Consider the following 26,374-nt stretch of genomic DNA (forward strand, 5'->3'; position numbering starts at 1 on the left):
ACTTTAAATGTAAGCTATCATAAGATCTTAATGGGAACTCTTAAAAATTACAATATTATGGAATTAAATTTTAATAAATGGGGGCTAGAGAGATAGGCCTCTCAGATAATTTTCCTATTTGACTTATTAAAACCAAAGCAGTGTTTTTGGTGTACTCAGTTTCTTTACTAAGACCCAAATAGTTTAATTCTATCAGCTAAATTTAATCTAGGCATTGATATTTTAAACATAGTACTGTCAAATTTCTTTCACTAATATTTAAAAAATACACATGTACTAATATATTAGAAGTTGATCTCATTTTTTAAATATGGGCCATGGGCTGATTTGCCAAACACTGGGGAAAGGTAGAGACTAAAAAGAAAAATTAGTTAGCTATGTGCTTATTTCTTTGTAAGTATTTATACTAAATAATGGAATTGAAAAAACAATTTTTTTTTTGTATTTTTCTGAAGTTGGAAACAGGGAGGCAGTCAGACTCCCGCATGCGCCCAACCGGGATCCACCCGGCATGCCCACCAGGGGGCGATGCTCTGCCCATCTGGGGCGTTGCTCTGTTGCAACCAGAGCCATTCTAGCACCTGAGGCAGAGGCCACAGAGCCATCCTCAGCGCCTGGGCCAACTTTGCTCCAATGGAGCCTTGGCTGTGGGAGGGGAAGAGAGATACAGAGAGGAAGGAGGGGGTTGGGGTGGAGAAGCAGATGGGCGCTTCTCCTGTGTGCCCTGGCTGGCAATCGAACCCGGGACTCCTGCACACCAGGCTGATGCTCTACCACTGAGCAAACTGGCCAGGGCCGAAAAAACAATTTTTGAGAAGAATCAGGTAGATGATTCTTAATTAGAAGTCACAACGATAAAGGACTCTACCTTCTATCTATCTATCTATCTATCTATCTATCTATCTATCTATCTATCTATCTATCTATCATCTATCTCTCTATCTATCTATCTACCATCTATCTACTGCAGCACTTCATTTTCCTCAATGACGTGTTGCTGGGGCCTAATGTTCTCATATGACAGTAGATAACCAAAATTTGTCTCGTATTTATTTAATTAAGGGGGAACTGCACTGTTTTGGGTCAACAACAATCTTAAGGGTTGAGTTTTGTATGCAATTGGAAAATCTGAAGTGGAATGAAAAATTGGGGGGAAATGTCTCTTGGTGTTAAAGATACAGGGCATACTTTCACAAGGAAGTTTCAAAATAGCTAATTTTTCAATAAATCCAAAGAGATTATAACATACACGTGCAATAAAACAAAAGAGACGGTGACTCAGAGATGCTTAGATTCAACTTCTGACTCAAATAGAAGTCTCCAACAGTTTGGAATTCACTACTCGCCAAAAATCCATAAAACATTCACACCAGATAGACCAAGATTAACTCTCCTATAAAGAAAAAAAATAGTTTTAGTGTAATTCATTGCCAAGCATTGAAGGTCTTTTCTCAAATAACTAAAACAAGGGTACATGATTAATTGATGACATTTAACGCTATTCTGTAATAAGTTATGGTACACATGGTTTATCAGGTGAATTCTAGTAACAGTAATTACTTTCTTAACTGTGCTTAAAAGCTGAACTTAGAATAAAAAGATTTATAGAGTGTTGAAAATCAATTTTTCAGTGCACCTCAAGAAGTATTATATCAGATAGAATTAACAGAATAATTTTAGCACCAAAGTAGATGTGCCAATTAAGTTTTAAAAATGGAGGATATAGATATAGGCCTCTTAGAAAATTTTACCAGTTTGACTTGAATTAGGAATTTTCTAAGTATAAGAGATGCTTTAGTGAAATTGCATATGGGTATTAATTTAAGATAGCTTAAACTAAACCATATCGCATATAACAAAAAAAAATTGACTTCTACTCTAGAGAGTAATAGAACTGTATTCAAAGTATGAGAAGAGAAGAAGGCTATAAACTACTCATCTAACAGAGTAAAACATCAACCAACTATATCCAACACTGAAGAATCGAGAGAGAGCTGCATAGCTCTATTATCTGACACCACAGGAGCAGTATCAGAAGGAAAAGCCACAGGAGGTTCAAGTGGTTGACTTTGGGAAGTGGGTTTGGGTAATACAGGGAACTGCTTATTTCTGTCAAACTGTTAGCACTACAGATTTTTTAAAATTATGAATCTGTATTCATTTTGGTAAAAAAAAATAAAAAATATAAATTACAAAAATGCCCAAGATAGCAAATCCAAGTTAATATACATCACAGAAAGAGAGTATGAGTTCATTAGAAAAGAAAAATACAGAAAATGGTCAAAGACACAAAAGTCTTTTCCCAGAGAAGTGTTATACAAATGGTTAATAAAGAAAGATGCTTAGACTCACAAATAAGCACAAATTAAGACATTTTTATATCAAATTGAACTTATCATTTGCAGTGTCAGTGAGGGAAAAAATAGGAAAACATGATTGATAGAAATTACCTTTTTTGAAGGGCATTTTGTAACATTTTTTTATTAATTTTAATTTATTGTGTTAATATGGATTCAAGTGTCCCACCCAACATAACACCCTTACCCCCTAACTGTAACATTTTTAATTGTACTCATAATTTTTAAAATCACAGAGTGTTAAAAGTTTCTGACAGAAATAAGCAGTTCTCTGTACTACCCAAGCCCACTTCCCAAAGTCAACCACTTGAAACTCCTACAGAATCTTACTTAACAAAGGAAGAAAATCTTATGTGTTTGAAAGCATAAATACCTACCCAAGCATTCCTGACTCTTTGGTCTTTATGATGTAGAGGAACATTAATAATGTATGAAACATATTATTTCGGCCCTGGAACAAAGAGAAAAAAGACAGCAAGATTTAAACCAAACTGAGCAAACGATTCAGTCTGATAGGTGAAGGCAGAGCCTATCAACTCACAGCCTACAAACTCAGAATTCCATGTAATTCAGATTTTCATTCATTCATTACACAAAGTGCCTACTTTGTGCTAGGAAGTGGGAATACTGCAGTGAAAAAGGGAGGGTCCATGTGATCAAGGAGCTTAAAGTCTAGTAGAAAGGCAGACAGTAAACTCAGCATTACAAGTAGTGTGACAAATGTTATGGGGGGAGGGGAGGCGTGTGGGAACATATGTGGGCCTCTGACCCAGGCTGGTGAGGCAGGGAACACCTGCCCGAGGGAAAGGTTTTTAAGTTGAGACCTGAAAGTGGAGCAGAAAGTAAACAGACTGGGAAGTCCCGCATATGGGGGGGCTAATGGGGGGCTGGTGCCCCTGGACATCACACACAGAGAATGCTGTATCCCAAAATTAACAGCACACACAAAAATGTGGGGATTAAAAAACTTTTAATCACACTTCAATTATATGTTAATAACAGTATATGTAACATGTTTGACATAAATTTATTTTATCTTCAAGGCAGCATTTTGCTAGCCATAAAATCAAACAATTATATGCAATATTTGGTCTGCAAACTAACTCACTTAGATTTTCGATTCACTGATTAACCTGTACCCACTTACCCTGACTCAGTGTTTTCACTCAAGAATCTAAGGATATGTAATTTTTAAAAGACAGTGTTTCTTAAAAAAAAAAGAAAGAAAAAGGAAAAGAATTTGTATGGATATTCAAAGGAACTTCTATGGCCTAAATATTTACACTTACGAAGTTGACATTTTAAACTTGAAAAAAATGAAATTAATATTCTTTCTTGGAAACCTGATAGAGAATAGTGTGAAATTTCTTAGTAAAGATGCTCGTAACAAAAATAACTGCAAAGGTCATCAAAAGAACTGAGGCTTGCAACCACGAGCAAAATCCCTGGAGAGAAGTGTAAATCGGTACAACCTTATTTACTTATTTAAATTTTTTGATTGATTTTTAGAGAGACAGCGGGAGTAAGGAAGGAGAGAGAAAGAGGGAGGAAGGGGGAGAGACGTATGAAGGGAGGAAGAGAGAGAGAAAGAAGCATTCACTTGTTTCACTTAGCTGTGCATTCATTGGTTGCTTCCTGTATGGTCCCTGACCAGGGATCATACCCATAATTTTGGCATTTCCGGATGACTCTCTAACTGACTGAACCAACTGGTCAGGGCTACGATAACCTTTTTTAATACAATAGTTTGATACAGATTTTAAAAGCCCTGAAAATATTCTGTAACCTAGAATTTTACTTTTGGACTCTGGGCTAAAGAAATTATCTTAAATGCAGATAGTGATATGCATAAAGATGAGAATTCGGCACTACTTATGATAATGAAGAATTAGAAACATCCAAAATGTCCAACAGTAGAGGAATGGTTGAATGAATTACATTACAATCTTATGATGAAGTTTTTTACAGCTATTAAAATGTATTTTTATGAAGCTTTTTAATGTCATAGAAATTGTTATAAAGTTAATTTTTAAAAGGATATAAAACTACATAAATTATTTCAACTTATAAAAATAGTACAGAGAAAGAGCAAAATGAAATTAACCTAAAACAATACACCAAAATGTTAACAGCTTCCTCTAAGTAATAATGAGTGTTTTTTCTTTACACTTTTCCAAATTAAACATATACTTTTATAGTTAAAAAAGGGGGTATGCAAGAAACACATTTTCCCTAATTCAAAAGTTTACCTAGTCCATAAATAAGATATTCTAATTTTAAAAACATTATCTAAGCAAGTAATCTATGCCATTCTATAGCAGCAGCTCCTACACTGAGAAGTACCTTTGGGAGATTGTAGACGTGACGCTGGTAGATTAGCTCATAATGGGGAGGGTTGATGGCACTCTGATAAATGCAGAAAACATTCTCATTTGTCACATCTGTAAGGGAAATACGCTCCATGAAAAACCAAACAAAGCCACTAGATGTATTTCATATGAAAAGCTCAACCCATTCTTTTAGGAGCAGCTGATACCTGGTTTATTGGGTGTCTGAACAAAGTGCTGGGAAGTAAATGTTTTTCCATCAGGGTATTTAGGATGTGGAGGTAGTCTGGAATCGAGGTAGGTGCAAAACACATGCACGATGATCTAGAAATGAGGAAACAATTTTTCAAAGTCAGCATGAAACTCTATCATCGATGGAGCCCTTTAAAAACATCTGTGTTTATGACTATAATTTTAAAATTTTTCCCTTAAGAGAGAATTAGCAAAAATGCTTTCAAGTGGTTATAAGATGAAATCTGTAAAATGCAAAGATAAAAGACATTCCTACTTTTCTGCTGAGTGTGTCTTCACACCCATACAGTTAATGAACAGCAACACCAAGATAAAACACACTTCTATTCAATTCTCAGTTTAAATGTTAGTATTTAAAACTTCATTTCTCACACATAACAATCACTATAAAAAAATTTAAACATGATTTTGAAAAACTCTTATTAAATGCCCCAAAATTTTATACTCTTTGAACTTATAAATCTAATTTTAGGAATCTTTTTTAAAGTAGTAATCCCAAATAAACAAGAAATATGCAGCACTGTATTCCTTGCAACATTAGAAAACAAAAATCCTTTCCCTTATCACATTTCTTCAACTTTTAGGTCCAATAATAGAATAGCTAAATGACACTGTGTAATAACGAAAAAACTACTCAAACACTGCAAAAGTGAAAAAAGGCAGGATGTACAATTTTACATACAGAATGATTACAACTCTGATAGAAATACATGAAAAACTAGGACAATCTAATAAGGGAAAAAAATACACCAAAATAAAAAACAAAAACAATTTTTTATTTCTTAGTTTCTAAATTCTTTTTAATCTTGATAATGGGAAAATAAAAACTCATAAATCCAGTAACAGAACTGGAAAAAAACCCCTCAAATAAACTAGAGACTTACAGCAGAATCGGTGGGCAGGTCTGTATCCCACTTGCGTCCTTTGAAGTCGCCACCTCTATTCCATCGAAATGAGCTCATGCAGCCTCCTTGAGAAAGTTCTGTAGCAATCAAGGTGAAATAAAAAAAGCTAAGAATATGCAAAAAATTAAGGGAAAAAAGACTAGGGAGTAACAATAAGAGAAGCATATCATCTTAAAAACCTGATCAACATGACCTGTGGTGGCACAGTGGGTAAAGCGTCCACCTGGAGCGCTGAGGTCGCCGGTTTGAAACCCCTGGCTTCCCTGGTCAAGGCACATATGGGAATTGATGTTTTCTGCTCCCCCTCCCTCTCTGTCCCCTCTCTCTAAAATGAATAAATAAAATCTAAAAACAAACCAACCTGATCAAGAGACCTACAATATAAAGAAATACAAGCTATCAAAGATGAACTTAAACATTACCAGAAGAAAGAACATATAAATCCAAGATGTGAGATAAGACTAATATTCTGGGCTCTTAAAAAAAAAAAGTCAATGTCATGTGGGGAAAAGGTAGCAGAACTGTTTTAGACAAAAACACCAAAAAAAGAAAAAAGGAAACAATACATGTAATGTGTGAACCTATACCTTATCCTGGTTAGAAAAAAAGGATATATAACATTCTATGGACAACTGGGAAATTTGAATATGAACTGTGTATTAGATAATATTACAGAAATATATTTTTTTCACATTGATTTTGAGAGAGAGGAAGGGAAGGAGAGAGGTGAGAAGGGGAGGAGAGAGGTGAGAAAGGAGAGACAGACAGAAAGAAGCATCAACTCGCTGCTCCAATTAGCTGTGCACCAACTGATCACTTCGCATACTTGCCCTGACAGAGGCTCAAGCTGGCAATCCGGGGATTGAGCCAGTGACCTGGGGATCAAACTGCTAACCTCGGTGCTCGGGGGCAATGCTCCATCCACTGTGCCGCTGGCCAGGGCAAATATTTTTAATTTTTAAGGTCTGATAATTGTATTGTGATAATGTAGGCAAATGCTTTTTCTTTTTAGGAATCTGCATGCTGAAAAGTAATGATATGTCTACAATATACTTTCAAATAAGCAAGAAAAGGTGTTATGTGTGTGTATATGTAGAGAGAAGAGAATCAAATATGGGAAATGTTGATAACTATTCAATCTAGAAGGCTCATACAGGGTTTGTTGAATAGAAAATGAGTAAAATATTCACTTGAGTCCATTTAGCTCATTTTGAAGTTTTTCTCTATAGAATAAAATTATTAACTAACACATTCAAGGCTAAGTATATTATTTTGACAATTCTTAAGCACATAAAATATAAAACCCAAAAGCTGTTCAAGTGTAAACCTTACTTAAGCTATAATTAAATATATTTTCATAAAATATAAGATCATACCTAGTGATACTTTACATTTTTTCAAGAACATGTTTTTCCCTTATTCCCTTTATTTATAAAATCTCAAAGTAGTGAAAAGGTTTTCATTTTTTTTCATCTTCTAATCAGGAGTTACCTTTGATCCTTTCAAACAAGTACTCTTGATTGGGGGTGAGGTCGAGGTATTGCACGATTGTATTCAGAGTTGGAATGAGAGGAGCTTTGACTAGAGCAGCTTGTTTCAAGCTGGTAATACTGGCCTCTGTTAAAAATAAACCACACAGAAAATGATATTATTCATGTGGGTCTCTAAAAAACCAAAACGCTCTTCCCTCAATAGATAGATATTCAAGGAATAAATGACAGCAACAATTTACACCTTAACAATTTGCATTATCTTCTTACATTTTTATAATTTCTGACAAGGTGGCCAGATACCTATCTGCTCCCTCCCCCGTTTTCCCTCTCCCCCCAAAAGCAGCAGCCAGAACCATTTTGGAAGATATATAAACAACTAACACACAAAAGACACACATACACTCATATAAAAAATAGTCCAGCCATAAAAATAATCCTGGAGAATACTTACCAAAAGAGAAAGGGTGGGGGGAAAAACACAACAAAATAGTATCACTCTGATTTAATTAGAAATATATACATATATATGTGCCGTATTTCCTCAACTCCTAAATATACACTTCTCTTGCTCTTAAGTTATGGGATAACTTAAAATAGATACATATAGTTGGCATTATAGTATTTTTCTTTAAAAACAATAACTGCTTGTGATTAAATTGATAGTGGTTATCTCTGGAAGCAGAATTATGGATAATATTCTTCTTTGTGTATTTCTGTACTTTTTGAATTTTCTACTTGAACACATGTATATTGCTTTGCAGTAAGGCAATGCTGTTGTTTAGAAAGCACATCACGCTGGTAACTGACACATGCTACAGCATGAACGAAACTTGAAAACTTGATTTATTAAGTGAAAGAAGCCAATCACAAGGACAACATCCTGCCTGATCCCATTCATATGCACTCTGCAGAGGAGGCCTATGGACAGAGGCAGAAAGTAGACTGGTAGCTGCCTAGGGCTGGGGGATGGGCGGCGCTAGGAAACTGGGGTGACTGCTAACAGTAGGTGGGGTTTCTATTCCAGATGAGGAAACAGTGTAAGATTGATTGATGGTTGCACAATCCAAACCTCTGAACTGTGGACTTTTAAGTAAATTACATTTCAATAAAACTGTAATATTAACAAAAAAACCTGTATTACAGATATTTAGACTTTTCCTTCACCTCCAGGTAAGACAGGAAGTTGTTCAACATCCCACAACAGGATAGATTTCCCACTTGGCAGACTCATCGACAGGGAATCACATACCTCCTATCTGCAGCTCCGGACAACCTATGCGTCTCATCTGTGTGCTGACAGACTCAATTTCTTGTACAAGTGGCACTAATATTGTCTCATTGATCCACTAGGAGGAAACATGAAAAGGTTTTGCACACATAATTCCAAAGCATTTCTCATAAGACTCTAAGATCTTTTTACTGTTGTGTATGTAAATACTAACAAGTACAGAGAAAGAGAATGCAAGGAGCAGCTTCCTGAAGTTAGAGTTAAGTAAACATGCTACTGGAATGTAAGTTAATGACGTTATCTTCTTAAATCACATATGCCTTTTGTTTTTTTCTCGAAGAAAATATAAAACTTTCAGTTATGTATTAAGTTTTTCTGGAATATTTCTTTCTATGCTTATTATACGTAAGTTACAAGGATGTCTTCAGTTTACATTTCTAAGGTGATTAGTCATACATTTATTCATGCAGTGTTTATATTGGTTTGTAATTAGTAAGACAGTTTTTCAAATGAACATAATTGATTAACTCTCAGTAGGCTCCCCCAATTCCCTAACCATGTAGAAAAAAGATGTATTACATCTGAAACTGGCTTGAGAATATTACCACATTACTTTATGATTAGGGATTTCAAATGCCACTTCGCATGGCTAATATCAAACTAATTGTGGGAAATGAGAAGACTGTCTAGGGAAACACCCTGTCTGGTTTATTGGTGTTATGTTTGTGTGTATGTGTTTGTGGTAACTTCCACCATTTGTTTCCATGCTCCTGTTGAACCATAAAATGAAAGGATGAAAAAATGTTTCAGATGAAATATATGTCTACTCTTCCTTAAAAATGTCCAAAAAACCCTAAATTTCAGAACATTGTAGCCTAAGAAATTCAGTCAAGGGACTGCATTTATTTTTCTTCCAAGCTAACACTCTCAACCAAAACATACTTTAATTATACTGGCACTTTAGCCCTGGCTGTTGGTGCAGTGGACAGAGCATTGTCCCAGAGTGCTGAGGTCACCAGTTTGATCCCAGGATAGCTGGCTTGATCCCAAGGGTGCCAGTTTGACACCAAGATTGTTGTTTTGAGTCCCAGTCAGGGCACAGATGAGAAGCAATCAATGGATGCACAACTAAGTGCAACAACAAATTGATGCTTCTCTTCATCTCCCTCCACCCCTTCCTCTCTCTTAAATCAATGGGAAATAAATAGGCATGTTAGACAAGCCTGTAAGCAGAAATAACAGAGAGTACAGTTCTAAGACATCCATTCTCCCAAAATTTATTAAATGCATCCTGCTTGCCAACCCCTCTTTGGCTACAGCAAACTGATCTAAGGGGCCCAGGGGAGAGATCTAGGCCTCATTCCCAGAAAGTCTGATTCAGTATTTCCAAGGTTGGGCTCAAGAATTTTATCTTTAAAATGCCATCCAGGCTTCTGGTTCCAGAAAAGTAGGCTGCTATTTTTCTCACCACTCCCTCTTGATACCCTATTTAAATTATAAGGAAAGAATGAAAAAGGAGTGCGATTTTAACATATTTCTAGAAGATGCGGAGCTGATGGGTGGCTGTTCCTGGATGACACAGGGGAGGCAGCAGTGGCCTCCACAGACTCTGAATGAAGGCACCTGTGGGGGTGGGGGGGGGCAGCCACGGGGGAGGAGGGGCCAGCAGCCTGCAGAACCGGGGTGGGTCGCACAGGGGCCACCAAGGGCAGCGAGGAAAACAGGCAGTGCTGACACAAGGGAACTCCCTCCCTCTGTACACAGACAGTTGGCCTTTCCAACCTTTAGGCCAAAGACAGAGAGCATTCTTCTTCAGAAAAATCAAATAACTTGATATATTCCAATGTAGCCTCATGCATATACTATCTTCTCTCTAACTGAAGTTTTCTGAGGGCAAGAGACTCATTTTTGCTTCCCTCACAGTTCTAGATACAGAACAGGCCTGGCAGAACAGGTCTTTGAAAAATAAAATTGAATGGCTGGCAAAGGGAAGAGGTCCTATTATTCCTTTATCCAAAAGGCCCCGATTTGCTAAACATGGAAGAAAAAACCCCTTACAAATGGATACCATGCAGTCAATGTCATGTTTAGCCTTATATATATATGCTGTCCATGTTGTACTTTTAATAATTCTGAAATCTCTGATATTCTAATAACATACTTTGCATATTAAGAGATGCTAATACTGACCAAAGAGTAATGTCAAACTTACATTTCTGAATTTAGCTGTCCATGAGTCCATATGATCAAGAAGTTGTCTATTCATAGTCACTCTTGCCCAAACCTATTAAAAATATGTTTAAAATGAACAATCAGTGAGAAAAAAAATGTTGCTAGAAATCAGTCACTCTTTCCCTCAACCTCAAAAGTATTTGGAATACTTTTGGAAAAATAAAAAGGAAAAAACCTTCACAAATGTCAATAATGATCTTGTATGCAATAATTTCCTATTACACACTTGTTGTTATTCATGCAAACATATCTTTAAAATTCCTTATGTTGGCCTGAGCTGTGGTGGCGCAGTGGATAAAGCGTCAACCTGGAAATGCTGAGGTCACCGGTTCAAAACCCTGGGCTTGCCTGGTCAAGGCACATATGGGAGTTGATGCTTCCAGCTCCTCCCCCCCTTCTCTCTCTCTATCTCTCCTCTCTCTCTCTGTCTCTCCCTCTCCTCTCTAAAATGAATAAATAAATAAAAAATAAAAATAAAAAAAAATAAAATTCCTTATGTTGATATGTTTAAAAGAAGATTCTTCTCACTTTGAAGAACAAAATTAAAACCCTGCATTTGGTATTAAACTAGAGAAGTTATAAACTGTCAAATGTTCTAATCTAAATATATTTCCCCCTTGATCTTAGCCAAAAAGTTGAGAAGTGATCTAAATATATTTTAAAAGCAAGAGTCTTGTACATATTGATACTTGAGATACCCTTTTATAAACGAATGCATAAAAATGTTTTAGGCAGGACACCAATGTCAACTATTGTGTCATCAAGAGTAAAATATACAATATTCAGTTTTAGGCACACTAAAGTAGATAAGAGCCTCTTTATTGTTTAACATGCGCCAAATTTATGTTCCTGGTCAATAAACGTGGAGGTTATAGAAAAGAAAATGTTCCAGAAGTAAAAAGGAAGACTTTCTAATAATCTGTAAATCACAAAATTAAGCCGTGTGTATTTTCCATTTACCTCCTCTGCAGCTTGTTTAGAGCTGAGGTCGGCTTCATCTTTGTTAGCACAGGGGGCCTGAGACCTACAGGCAAGCTGGTACTGAAACTTCTTTAGAGTCTGTGCATAATCCCCCATAGAACGATTATAGTTCCAGAAGGTAGGACTGGAAGAAGGTGAGGTAGAATCTGGGCTCCCTATAATGATTAAATCAAAGAGCATCAGTGTTACAGCCATTTTGACATCTAGTGTTAGTATGAGAACGCGGTATCTGGGCACAGAGGCAATGGCCACCAAGGAAGACAGCCTTGAGGGGCTTCTTTTTCCCTCCAGCTCGACATTATCTTTTCTTTAGAGAACACAGACTACTTGTACTAAAAGTTAACAAGGACATTTCTGAATGGTATTAAGAGTTGTATGTGGTTGAACATGTTTATTTTTGTTGTAAAAGAAAGCTTGTTTCATTCTCTTAGACTTTCAAATGATTCAATGAGAAACAAAAGACAAATTTCTTTAGGAAGTAAATAGGCTAAGGAAGTTCCTTGCCTGAATTTTTAGAAGCTCTTTCTGAATGGGATAACTACAGCCTCCTGTTAATAAATTACTCTCTAGGCAACTAAACTCACTCTTCCCTGTACTCTACTGTGCACTATTCATATCCTGTAGGAATTCCTATGTTGTATTGAAGAGAGACTCTGCTGATCACACTTCTGAATTCACTTTTAGGAAATGTAAACATTTAGGGATTTAATCCAGAGTAATTATCACATTTCAAAGTTATGGTTTATCTCTTTTTCCAAATAATATTTGGAAAGGTAGAGAATATTTATTCCCCATAGCACCTAGCACAGTATTTAAACAGACAGCAAAGTGTGCCCTGGCCGGATAGCTCAGTTGGTTAGAGCATCATCTGGAGGCGCAGAGGTTGCTGGTTCGATCCGTCAGGGCACATACAGGAGCACATTGATGTACCTGTCTCACTCCCAATCTCAAATCAATAAAATAAACATAAAAATAAATAAAGAGCAAGTTTTCAAGGACAATTATTTGATACTTGTGAAGGGCTTAATTTTTTTAAAGTTTAACTAATATTGAAAATAACGATACTTCACACCCACACAAAAAATCACAAACATAAACTTTTAAAATAATCTTAGCAGAATTTCTAACAGCAGTGACTATAACATAATAAAACTACTTTTCTTATGCTGCTTATTTACAGGTGCCAAGGATGTAAAGTCATGAAATGGACATGTGAGAACATTTCATCCACAGCATCCAACCTTGAAGGTCAGCCAGTTTGTACCAGTAGTTCAGGTGACTACTTGTATGTTTCATCTGTCATAAAAGTAAATAATTATGTACAATAAAGAAATATCACACTTGGTGTACAGTGAAATATTCAAGTAGGACTTCTGGAAAAATTGACTTACATGAATGAATTACCATCAAGAAAACAAGTTTTAAATGAACACAAGTGAGTTAATAAACTGGAAATAAAACAGGAAGGTAAAAGACTGTGTTCATGATAGAACACAAAGTTATTCTATTTTGGTTCATTGTTAGGACTATTAATATCAAAAATAATCATTAGGACTATTAACTTCAAAAGTTTTCTCAGAGAAAACTTGAACACAAGAAAAATTTCAGTAAAGACTGGCTTTACTTGACAAAAATTTTATATAGTTTGTAGACAGAAGATGACAGAAATAAGAAGCTTTACTATCTGTTGTGCATTAGCCAAAGTACATGCAAAATATACATAGCAAGCAGTGACAGCATGGGCCTCCTGTAATGACCACACCACAACAAACACCACACAATCTATAGCTGGAAAAGCCCAAAGACCTAAGGATCAAACACAGAGAGATGTTAAATTCTGGCAACCTAACAAACCAGGTAACCTAAAACACCTTCCACTATATAGAACTAAAAATGTTTATTAAAATAGAACACCTTATTCCAATGGGTAATGGAGCATGCAAAAAGTTAAGAGGAATAGCTAGAGGCTAGAAATGAGGTGAGACCTGACAAGGAGAGTGGCCTGTGTGAGCTGACACTGTGGCTGCCCTGGAGAATTCTGCAGGCTTCGGGAAACCTATCAGCTGGGATTGCAGTGGCCAAGTGGGAACCCGTGATGAAGATGCAGGCCGCGAAGAGGTAGAGTTGGGTTGAGCCCCTTTTCCTACTGCTATCCTTTGCACTTGGCAGAGGGCCAGGAACCTCAAAGGGCCACATTCTCAGTGGGTAAGAAAGCAATCTGACTGCTGGCACCAGGAGATAACGAAGAAGCTTGTGTGTATTAGGTTGTTGGAGATTAATCCTTTAAGCCTAGACATTACTTAAGTTAGTTCAAAGCCAGTGATCCTCCTTAGGGACCTGGCAGAGACATATACAAAACTTCTAGGAGGAAACAAGGCTTCCATCCAGCCTTGCCCAGGACAGAGCAAGCACAGATAAAACCCTTCTGAAGATGAGACTACCAAAAACAAACAGAAAAACCAGATAATCACAAGGAAACAAGCCTCAAAGCATGAGTCAACAAGACCAAAAAATGTTAGTATTTCATCTCTATAAACTTTAGATAACTGAACCACTAGACAGAGACTTTTTAAAAGAATGTTTAAAGTAACTGAGATAGGAAGAGGAATTGAAAACAGAAACAAAACAAGATACTCTAAAACAAGTCAGGAATATTTGAAAGAACCAAATAAAATTCTGAAAAATAAAAAAATACAAATAAAAAACTCAAAGAGTTAACTGAACAGCAGTTTAGTTAGACATTACTAATGAAAGGACCAATGAGTTCAAACTAGCTAAAAAAAACTGTGGGGTGAGGGGTAAAGAGGAAGTTCTTTACAGAAGAATTCCAGAGTGCTAAATGTAGAAAAAAATAAAGTATAGTAGAAAGTATCCATTTTGAAACTACCACTGTATTCATTTATTGGGAAAGGACCACCAATGAATGTTAGCTAAAACCACTGAGTGAAAGGCTGTTGGGGGAATAGTATAGTCCCAAGTCTCAAAGAAATCATACTATAGATTATGTATTACAAAAGGGAAAAGCTATTATGAAGAAATCAGGTTGCCATCCCCTAGGCAAGTAGTCCTTATAGCACTACCAACAAAGGCACAAAATGATACCATATGACTCCTGATGAGATCCGCTGAAAGGGACATACCACCACCTAAGTTGTATTCTTGCCAAAAAATAGTATTTAAATCTAATCTAATAAAGAGAAAATGATCACATAAATCCACACGTGCAATACAACTAGCCTGACCTCTTGAGAATGTAGATGTCATAAAAGACAAGAAGCATGACAACTAAATGCAGTATATGAACCTTAACTAGATCCTGCATCAATAAAAGGAAAGAAAAAAAAGCTACAAAGGTCATTATTGTGTCGATTGCAGGAAATGTGAATGTGAATAATGGTAATTAAGTATGATGATCATGTTGCAGGTAGAGAGGAAAATGTACTTGTCTTAGGAGATGCATGTGAAATATTTAGGGATGAAGTGGCTCTTAGCGAAATGGGTGTGTGAGAACAAGTACGTGAGTGTCCGATTTCTCACGACTGAGGAAGGAAATTGCAAATATGGGGAGGAAAGGCTAGAATAAACCCATTATAGCTGGATTGGAATTGGGGGTATTAGTATGAACTCATGGTTTGGTTTTGTTTTTAAAGATTTTATTTATTCATTTTAGAGAGGAGAAAGAGAGAAAGCAAGAAAAAGAGAATAGGAGAGGAACAGGAAGCACCAATTCCCATATGTGCCTTGACCAGCCAAGCCCAGGTTTTAAACTGGCGAGCTCAGCATTCCAGGTTGACACTTTATCCACTGGACCACCACAGGTCAGGCTGAACTCATGGTTTTTAATATACAGTTGACCCTTGAACAGTGAGGGGGTTAGGGGCATTGACCCCTCCCCATTTAGTTAAAAATCCATGTATAACTTCTTTTTGTGTGTGTGTGACAGAGACAGAGAGTCAGAAAGAGGGACAGATAGGGACAGACAGACAGGAAGGGCGATGAGATGCATCAGTTCTTTGTTGTGGCACCTTAGTTGTTCATTGATTGCTTTCTCATATGTGCCTTGACCGTGGGCTACAGCAGACTGAGTGACCCCTTGCTCGAGCCAGTGACCTTGGGTTCAAGCTGGTGAGCCTTGCTCAAACCAGTTGAGCTCAAACTGGCGAGCTCAGGGTCTCGAACCTGTGTCTTCCGCATCCCAGTCCGATGCTTTATCCACTGTGCCACAGCTTGGTCAAGCCCATTTATAACTTCTGATTCCACCAACAGTTAACTACTGATAGTTTCCTGTTGACCAGAAGCTTTACCAATAACATAGTCGATTAACACATTTTTTGTATGTTAATATGTATTATATACTGTATTTCTATAAAGCTGGAGAAAATGTTAAGAAAATCGTAAATGTATTTACTGTACTGTATATATTAACTGAAAAAAATCCATGTTAATGGACCCATGCAGTTCAAACCCATGTTGTTCCAGAATGAACTGATGGGATCATGTAGCTGAATGGATACAGAAATATACTTATATATATAATATGTGTGTATATACATACATTTCCCTAGCTGCCTGCTCAGAGGACCTAGAGTAATGACACTTTATTAACATGGCATATCCAATGCCCAGACATCAATTTCTAAACATCATTCTTCACTAAAAGCGATTATGGTCCTTTAAAGAAACAGACTGACTCCAGAGCTAGTTAGCCAGGGAAAATACAAAAGAAGCCTGAAATATCTTATGTTGCTGTAAATTAAAAAAAAAAAAAAAGAGTGAGAGAAAGTGCTCAAAGAGTGAGTGTCATGTCAAAAGAACATAAAGTGGCCCACTAGCCAAATCTGAGAATATCTAACCATCAAAATAAATGACAATGGAAAAGAAGAAAAAGAACCATCTGACAGAAGAATGCCAATAAACAGATATGAAAGGTGGTTGGACAACAATGTGAATGAACCTAATACAATGTGAATTATACCTTAAAATTGGTCACAGTGCGGTGATGGGAGGAGATGTGTCTTGGGATGGTGAACATACAATACAATGTACAGTTGATGTACTAGAATTGTACATCTGAAACCAATATAATTTTATTAACCAGTGTCACCCCAATAAATGCAATTTAAAAATGGTTAAAATGATAAATCTTATGTATATTTTATCACAAAAAAGTTTAAACATAAAAGGGATAAATATTGAAAGAATGACAGAATTAGAAAGCTACTATGACAACCAACACAGAAATAATTAATTTTGAAAAGAATCTCAAAAGGATGTCAAAACTAGTAAGTCAAAATTTAGTGAGGAAGAGGATGTTTATATACTCTCAAAGTAGCTCCCAAATAAATACTTTAGAAATTAATTTGTATAAAATACTTAACTAAAACCTATGGGCACAGAGGGTTAAAAGGACAGGGATAAACAATAGATGTACCTGGTAAATGCTAACCACATGAAACAGGAGAGCTGTGTTAATGTCAGACAAATACTCTTAAAGGCAAAAAGCCTAAGCATAAATGGAGTAACTGACCAGAATGGTATTAACAATTCTGAATTTACACGCACTTAATATAATCTCATGGATACTTAGCCAATTTGACAGAATTACGAAGAGATCTTTAGTGGAAGACAAACATTGGGAGTTTTTAACACATTTCCTTAGTGACTAATAGTTCAAGCAGACAAAAATTAATCATATCAAGAATTTAAGAACACTATCAAGAAGCTTACTAAATGAACATGGAGTCCAGTATTTGAGACTATGCATTCTTTTTAATATACCAAGAACCATTTATAAATAGTAATCACATAGCAGGCCTAAATGCAAGTCTGAAAAAAACACCCCCAAATCAATAAGGTACAGATCAGAATCTCCAGCTCAGTACAATCAGCTTAGAAAACAGAGAAAAGATAACCAAGCCTTTCATTTCATATGTCTGGAAATTAAAAGCAACACTAATCAATAACAACAACACTTCCAAGAAACTCCTATATGTCAAGGAAGAAATAAAAATGGAAAGCAGAAAAAGTGGCTACGACAAAGATATGTAAAGGGTTAATACGTTGTTCTTTGTGTTTATACACTAGCATTTTCAGTACACTTGAAATATTTCAAAATTTAAAAAGAAAAAGCGTGTATTGACAAGTAACAAGATAATATTGATTTGTTTCTTTGACATTTGTGGCAATTCGAGGCTAAATTGTATTAAACATCAATGGAGAGATTTAAAGTGACACAAAGAGCCATGGTCCAATAACTGGCTTCCTCATTGTGGCCATGCTTTAGCACCTAATGTGCTTTCTGTGGAAGTTCCTGCGGGGAAAAATCATTACTCTGCTCAATAACCTAATTTGGTTTCAAATAATTGACTTTGTAATAATCAAATCCTCCCCAAATAGATTAAGATTTTCTAACATTGTTTCCCAAGGTAAACTAAAGATAACTTTAAATTGTTCTGAAAAACAGCAGCACTTCTAGCGTAAATCCATGCTCTGTCCTTCGTCCTTAACAGCCACAACCACCTTCCCAAGGACTATCAGAAAGGAGACAACTGTCACTTCAATGAGTTTTGCTATGCACTACTTCAAAGACATTTGACGGCCTTTTTTTTTTTTTTTTGATTGATTAGAGAGAGAGAGAGAGAGAGAGAAAGCATTCATTTGTTGTTCCACTTAGTTGTGCTTCCTTAATGTGCCCAGACTGGGGATTGAACCCACAACCTTGAGGTTTTGGGATGACACTTGAACCAACCAAGCTAACTGGCCAGACCCTGAGAGCCTCAACTTTTAAACAGAAACTATAACTTACGCTATATGAAAAAGCTTTCAATCTTAATGTTCAAGATTTCTCAGTTCAGCTTTATCTTACTTAAATGTGGTGAACTTTAACTGCATAAAATATAGAAACAAAACATATCTGTCTTCTGAACTACACAAGGTATTTTAGTAAGAGACTTAAACATTTAATCAAAGTAATGAAACTAACAAGTTAAGGATAATGTAGAGTGACACCAAATATACTGCTCATAAAAATTAGGGGATATTTTATCGCTTCATATTCATTTTGAAAACATCCCCTAATTTTGTGAGCAGTATATATATGTTAGATCAAAAACCTACATATACATACCCAGTTTCACTCTATGCTGTTTCTCTTCTTCACTTCTAAGGAAAGTATCCAGAGTTCGCAGGTCCGTCATGTAGTCTTCTTTGTCAGTAGGGGAGTTATAGACAGTGGGTGAAGAACGGTAGCGAGACCGCAACCCACCGCTCTCCACTGGTCCAACAGTGGTAGGGTATGGAGAAGAAGGAGAGGAACTATAGCTTGCCAACTATACAAAATTAAAAAAAAAAAACACACTTTATTTAATTGAAATTTATTGATTTTTGTTGTTGTTTTTGACTTTTAAAACATAATACACCAATAATAAAATCCAGAACACTGACAACACCAAATGCGGATGAGGATGTGAAGCAACAGAAATTCTCATACATAGCTGGCAGGAACACAAATTGGAAAAGCCAATTGGGAGGACAGTTTGATGGTTTCTTACAAAACTAAACATACTCTTACAAAACGATCTAGCAATTGTGCTCTTTGGCATTTACCTAAAGGAGTTGAAAACTTATGTCCACACAAAAAGTGGCACACAGATGTTTACAACAGCTTTACCCATAATTACCAAAACATAGAAGCAACCTGTTATCCCTCAGTAAGTGAACAGACAAACGGTGCTACATTTGACAATTGAGACAATGCTCTAACCGACTAAGTAACCAGCCACAGGAGTGTATTTCCAAATCTTTAAATGTACATGGCTATGTCAATATGTTTTTCACATAATTGACACAATATTGTTTAATTTAAAATTTTATGTCCTTGTTTTATTTAAAGTTATCCAAGCATTTTCCAATAAAAAATTCTTTATAAATATTATTCTTACTAGCTATCTAGTATTTTATTGTACAAATAGACCATAATTTATTTTTACCTTTTCTTATTCTAGACATCTGGATTGTCTACAATTTTTGGCTACTATGAATGTTATAGGAAAATCTTTGTACATAAATCTTTGATTAATTTTAAGGCTTCCTTTAAAATTCGTGGAACTGAAATGATTTGATTAAAGCATACAAACATTTTTATATATATTCTTGTCAACAAAAATGTTGCACAGCCTGACCTGTGGTGGCACAGTGGATAAAGTGCCGACCTGGAAATGCTGAGGTCGCTGGTTCGAAACCCTGGGCTTGCCTGGTCAAGGCACATATGGGAGTTGATGCTTCCAGCTCCTCCCCACCTTCTCTCTCTGTCTCTCTCTCTCCCTTCTCTCTCCTCTAAAATGAATAAATAAAAAAAAAAAATTAAAAAAAAAAAAAAAAAGTTGCACTAAGTTGTATTATCCAGAAGAGAATAGGAGTACCTATTTTTGGTATATGTCCATCAGCATTACTCTATGAAAAGACATGTAATTAATATCCAAGAGTATTATAAAATCACTTTTAATTTGCATTTCTTTATACTAATGAAGTTAAACACTTTAAAAATACAATTACTGGTCACAAGTATTACCTATAGTTAACTCTTTAGTACAATACATTGAAAATTTCTGCTAGGGTTTCATGCTCAAGTTATATTTGGTTATAATAAGTGAAGGATTAACAAATCTTATAATTTTTAATGCTGTCTGAAAATAAAAATGTTAATCCTTTTCCACATTGATTTTTGTTATTTGAATGAACATAGTAAATCCTTATATATAATATATACTATGACTATATTTGAGCTATTGTTCCATTAACTGGTTTATCCTTGCTCAAAGGGCATAATATTTTATACATATATACATGATCTTATTTCATCCTCTTAATAATAGGTATTATCACTATACTAATTTTAGATATGAAAGTTTAGCTTGCTTAAGATCATACCAGGATTTCAACCCAGTTTTCTGACCCTAGAGTTAACACTTTTAACATGTTTTACTGCCATATGTTAACTGTGGAAGGTGGGTGATCCGCAGCAGCTCCCTGTACTGGTCCTTTCATGTCCATGTGAAAAATTTCATAATCAAATGTTTAAAAAGTAACTGTTTTTGAAAATTTTGAAGTCAATAGTAAAAACTTCAGGACCCTCATGTACTCTAAGGATATATTTGATGAATGGTTTTTAAATGTTCTTCCTTCACTTATTTAGGTTTTCTACATCGTAGTCAATTTTGGCATTTTTTTTTCTCAAAAAATAATCATTTCATTAACTTTTCCAAGATATTATTTCAGCTCATCAAGCACCTATACAGCATCTGTAATTCATATACTCTGCTAAGAAAACAAAGATGAATAAAAACACAATCTGGTTTGCAAGGAGGTTAGAATCTAGTCGAAAAAATATAATTAAGTTCTATTTAGTATAGAATGACAATAATTTTTAAGAAATTAAATGACTTAAATATTCAAGAGTAAACTATGGTATTCTCACTAGATGAGTATTATTAAGTAGCCATTAAACAGAGATGTCTGAGTGAGACTTGAGTACTCTTTCTTCTAATTTACTTAGTATAATAATCATATAGTACTTTTCTCATGAAAACAAACTAAAGCTATTTTAAAAAATCATGTTTACTTATGTTATAAATTATCACTATATATATAGATTTCCTCACTACATTTAACTTGTAGAAAATTATCTAAATTCTTTTCCTTGCCAAAATTATTATTGGCAGCAAGTTGTATGGAATTTCATTACAAAGAAATATTATATAAAAGGGTAAAGGAGGACTGTGTGGATTTCATTTCCAGCATTTCTCACAGTCTACTTGGTAAAATCACTTGAAAATGTGACCACTCCCCTGGCCAGATAGCTCAGTTGGTTAGAGCATCCTCCTGAAGTGCAGAGGTTGTCAGTTTGATCCCTGGTCAGGGCACATACAGGAACAGATCTATGTTCTTCTCTCTCTCTTTCTCCTCCTCCTTCCTCTCGCTAACATAATAATAATAATACTCCTCCTATAATCTTATGTTTTAGGTAGGAGTCACAATTTCAAATTTGCCACTTTTACTTCTAACAAGCCTAAAAATGAGAAAAAAAGCCCACTGTACTGTGAGAGTAGGAGTGAAGATTTCTAATCCTCCAGTTTAGTGTGTCTATACTTGAGTCAAACTACATGATAATCCCAACTTTTTAGCTTAGAAGATACTTTAATATGATGAAATGTATTGGAATTCTATAAGACTATACAAAAGTTTCACATAAAGATGCAAAGAAGAGAAACAGGAATAAAGAAAACTAAAGTAAAAAATTACCATAGTTTCATCTTGGTTGGTTATTTATTTATTTATTTATTTATTTATTTATTTATTTATTACAGAGACAGAGAGTGAGTCAGAGAGAGGGATAGACAGGGACAGACAGGAACGGAGAGAGATAAGAAGCATCAATCATTAGTTTTTCATTATGTGTTGCAACACCTTGGTTGTTCATTGATTGCTTTCTCATATGTGCCTTGACCAGGGGCCTTCAGCAGACCAAGTAACCTGTTGTTGGACCCAGCGACCTTGGGTTCAAGCTGGTAGGCTTTTGCTCAAACCAGATGAGCCCGCGCTCAAGCTGGCGACCTCGGGGTCTTGAACCTGGGTCCTCTGCATCCCAGTTCAACGCTCTATCCACTGCACCACCGCCTGGTCAGGCTAGTTTCATCTTGTTTTAAAGACCCTGAAGAAAGATCCTAGTTGGTGTTCATTATCTTTGCAAAAAACTACATCTTTTTTCATTTTAAGATGTGGTAGGAAATCTGGATTTATTACTGGCTCTTAAGTGGGTGATTAGTGCAAGTTTATTACCCACTGTTGCTGTTTCTTCACTGATAAAACTAGGAGTTTCAACTCACTAGACTGTCAATGTAATCTCCCAATTGTAAAACAAGGTGACTGGCCAAGAGAAAGAGTCATTACCTTATTATAACCACTGATGGGCGAGTAGGTCACTCCTGGGCTATAAGAACCACTGCCCCCTGATGATAATCCTTGTAGCTGAGGGCTGTATCCGGTTATACAGCTGGTAGTGAACTTGGGGCTGGCACTAGGTGAACGAGATGGGCTATAACTCAACACACTCTGACCTTGAATTGAAGAAGTTGGAGAGGGAGGGATTTGGGTTGCTGCCAGATCATGTGGAGGTGTAGTCTGTACAACTAGAAGAATAAATAGGTAAGTAAATGGCAAATAAATAAAATTTCTATGAAAACAGATTTAATGAACTAAATCTTTTTCTTCAGAAAAATGGAAAATAATATAGAAGTTGGTTGTTAAATTACCTAAGTTATCACCAAAAAACACAAATTAGTACTTTACCATTTCTACAGAATACAAAATAAGAAGTTAGCCTCAACTGAGCAAGCATTAGTGATTTAATTTTAATTATAATTAAACAGTGGAACAAATTTTCATGAGGCTATTGATTGCTAGATCCATTTAATTTATACAAATAGGAATGACAGTTACTGGTCTTGGGACAATTTATCATAGACCTGCTTAATATAGTTGAACCAGATGGTCTAAGTCCCTTCCAGACGAGTCTAGGAAACGGGAAAATTAAATTGAGAAAGAGTTATTGCCAACCTTTCCTCTACCTTTGCAAAAGATGTTAAACACTTACCAGCTGTTTTCAACCCTAAAAGTGTTTGCTGTCCAGGGCTAACAACCAGACTCGGTGCCACAGTATATTTGAAATATCTCCAAAAATCAAATAAGGCGTTAAGGCTGAAGAGAGACGCAAGGGCAAGCTCTACAAGGGAATAATAATGAATAATAATTTAAAAGACTTAATAATTGAAAACTTCTTCCTCTAGTTACCACTTAATGAGTGTCTATTAAATACAGGGTACTTACTAGTGAGTTTCAAAACATTATGACTAATCCTTAATACTTGAACAATAAACATTTTCACCTCTATTTTAAAGACCAACCAACAGTTGGCAGAAAAGTGATTTTTCCAAGAGCACACAGCTCGTTACTGAAGCCATGATTCTAACTCAGGTCTGCAGAGTTCAAAACTCTTGCTCTTTCACTTTTTACACCACCTTTCTCACAGACTTTAGATTCATGAGTGTATTCGAAGGAAGGCATCAGTGTTGTAGAAATCTGGCTGGTCTTGAAAGGTGAAAAATGAGAAGTAGGAAAGGCATTTCAGGGAGATTAACAGATACACATCTCACTAACCCTAAACTTTATTTTTCTTCACAGAACTCATTATTACCTAGAATTGTATTGTTTAATTTGATTGTCTCTTTTACTGACATGTTCCTTCCACGAGGGTAGGGACTTTGTTCCCCTGCTGCTGCAGTCCCAGTTTTTGGAAGACAGTAGGCACGCAAATATTTGCTGAATGAAAGCATGGCTGAATTAAACTTGAATGTAGTTTTTCGTTGACAGTAATTCTAAATTAGAGAAAATTACTTACCAATATACCAGAGGGGCCAGTATGTCACATTATAATATGAACTAATCAATTTTCCAGTCCTGGAAGAATCAGAAAGGCTTTTTAATGTATTTTAAAAAAACAAACAAAAAACACCCACAATCAAAACAAACACAAAAACATGTGGAACCAACCACTGGTCTCTTAGATTTTTTTCTAATTAACTTACATTTCAGTATATATCATTCCAGCCACAGATACATTTAGGAGTCCCCAGGCTAAAACCACCTTTCTAGCTTCTGTTTCTTTTCTCATCTTGATGGTTCTGTCAATAAGGGAAGTACTAGGGTTTGGCTCCCCCTGCATCTATTCAAAAACAAGAAACACAAGAATTAACCGTTTTAAGAAATCACATGTGTGTCCTTTATAACAATAACTAAAAACTGCGCACACCTTTTCCTCATCTTTTTTTCTACACTTTAATATTAGTATATGGAAAGGGAACCCTAAACTATTAACCTCACTGATTACTATATTGTAATCAATAAAGAAGTGGCTGGTCACTTCAGAAAACAACTTAATACTTCCAATAAATAAAAACGTCTTATTTTGTAACTGAAGCGTCGGTAGTTATGTCTGCAATTCCTCTGTACTGTATTTTGGGACTATGTCACAAGCACTAGCTCAGGGACAAACTTAAGAAACTCAGAATACCAAGTTTTGGGAGAAACTATCTCATTTAGGTCACAAGCCATTAGACTCACATACAGTTTTGTGCAGAAAACTGCCTATGATCTTAAACTAATTCTGCACTCCGACAGATCTACGCCGGGGACCTCCGTTTTGTTTTTAACTTTTGGAAGTGCCAGTACTCATGATGGGAGGGGGATGAGGGCGAGTGGAAAGAAGTGTGCATTGCTTTGGACTACACCGGGATTTGTATTTCCTTCTTTTTGCTAGGCTTCATTCGTTGCAGACAAGTGTAAGTTTTGTTATAGTTATACGGAGTCGTACCCTTCTCGCCACCCAGCCGGACTCAAAACTCCCCGGACCAAATGAGCTCCCCTCCTTGGCTCTCCCAGTACAAACTTCCGCAACCCTATCGTTTCTGTCCTCCGTTCCTCCACGGGTGGCGGGATACCCGGCCACATCTCCCTTTGCATGAGCCCACGGCAGGTCCACAGGCACGTAATTCGCCAGGCCCGCGTGGATTCCGCGGGGCCAGGAAGCACAAAAAACCACCCCTAAAACGCACCGTGATCTTCGAGCGGAAGCCGCTGACTCGCGCCACTCTCTACTGCACATGCGCGAAGCGCTAAGGCGAAAGAGACCGGTTTTCAAGTCTTGATTACCGGAAGAACGGGCGGGCGATTTCTTCTCGCGAGAAGAGGAGGGTTAAGGAGCGATGGGGATTGGGAGCGTTACCAGGGAAACACTCGAGGATTAGTGGCTCGTGCTGAGGTGCGGGTGAGAAAGCTGAGCAGCAGTAATGCAGACCACGTTCTGAACCCTTACTATAAAGTAATAACAGTAACAAAAGAAATTTCTATGTATTAATATAATTTTAGCTTCTTAGGGCATTATGGACTCACATATTAAAACATTTTATTAAGCAGAGTGGCTGATTTATAGGATAAGGGACGTGGTAATATTTCCAGACACCATTAGCAATGACAAAGCATTTCTCACACCTCTGTGTTAAAAAAAGGAAAAAGAACTGTGTTCTGACCCCATGTTAATTCTTAAATATCCGTGTAACGAGAGTGCAGCAGTAACAAGAAGAACCAAAATGTGTTTTGTTAAAGTTGCCAGTGGTTTTGAGGTTTTTTGTTTTTGTTTTTTTAAATCTTTAAATTTCCTGCATGATTTTTGGAAGAAAGAACTTCCAATGCTGAGGAAAGTTTCCTGGTAGAGTTCAGTTGGGTATTATTTAACAAACACAAACTACAACCTGACCTGTGGTGGCACAGTGGATAGCGTATTAACCTAGAATGCTGAGGTTGGGGGTTCAAAACCCTGGGCTAGCTGGGTCAGGGCTCATACGACAAGCAAGCAATGGACAACTAAAGTGAAGTGACTATGAGTTGATGCTTCTCGCTACCTCTCCCTTCTTTCTCTGTAAAATCAATAAATAAAATCTTTTAAAAATCCAAAACCAAATACAAACACCTAGTGTGCCACTGAGCC

General features: G+C 36.3%; 1 protein-coding gene across 2 annotated transcripts; it reads right to left on the reverse strand.

Moving 5' to 3' along the window:
- Positions 1 to 677: 677 nt before the first annotated feature.
- Positions 678 to 25,533, reverse strand: TMEM209 (transmembrane protein 209). Of its 2 annotated transcripts, none has more exons than XM_066362667.1 (15): positions 25,277 to 25,397; positions 24,417 to 24,553; positions 24,230 to 24,288; positions 23,426 to 23,554; positions 22,723 to 22,961; positions 18,902 to 19,103; positions 11,755 to 11,930; positions 10,775 to 10,846; positions 8,584 to 8,680; positions 7,333 to 7,458; positions 5,821 to 5,918; positions 4,894 to 5,008; positions 4,701 to 4,798; positions 2,735 to 2,808; positions 678 to 1,393 (listed from the first exon to the last, which is right to left on the reverse strand). In XM_066362667.1, exons 2-15 carry the CDS (start codon positions 24,551 to 24,553, stop codon positions 1,339 to 1,341), a joined length of 1,677 nt encoding a protein of 558 aa, XP_066218764.1. In that variant the 5' UTR covers positions 25,277 to 25,397; the 3' UTR covers positions 678 to 1,338. The 2 variants fall into 2 exon arrangements, with proteins under 2 accessions (XP_066218764.1, XP_066218763.1); XM_066362666.1 differs by lacking the exon at positions 25,277 to 25,397 and adding an exon at positions 25,443 to 25,533 and having other exon boundaries at positions 679 to 1,393.
- Positions 25,534 to 26,374: the final 841 nt, after the last annotated feature.

The sequence above is a fragment of the Saccopteryx leptura genome, chromosome 2 (assembly GCF_036850995.1).
Source record: "Saccopteryx leptura isolate mSacLep1 chromosome 2, mSacLep1_pri_phased_curated, whole genome shotgun sequence".
NCBI lineage: Eukaryota > Metazoa > Chordata > Mammalia > Chiroptera > Emballonuridae > Saccopteryx > Saccopteryx leptura.

What these genes read in the sequence shown, in the direction of transcription:
- TMEM209 (XM_066362667.1), bottom strand. Translation starts at nt 24,553, where the DNA reads ATGCAGGGGGAGCCAAACCCTAGTACTTCCCTTATTGACAGAACCATC. An exon ending in TTTAGGGTTGAAAACAGCTG is followed by an intron (nt 22,962 to 23,425) that starts GTAAGTGTTTAA and finishes TTATTCTTCTAG; the next exon opens with TTGTACAGACTACACCTCCA. An exon ending in CCATCAGTGGTTATAATAAG is followed by an intron (nt 19,104 to 22,722) that starts GTAATGACTCTT and finishes AATTTTGTATAG; the next exon opens with TTGGCAAGCTATAGTTCCTC.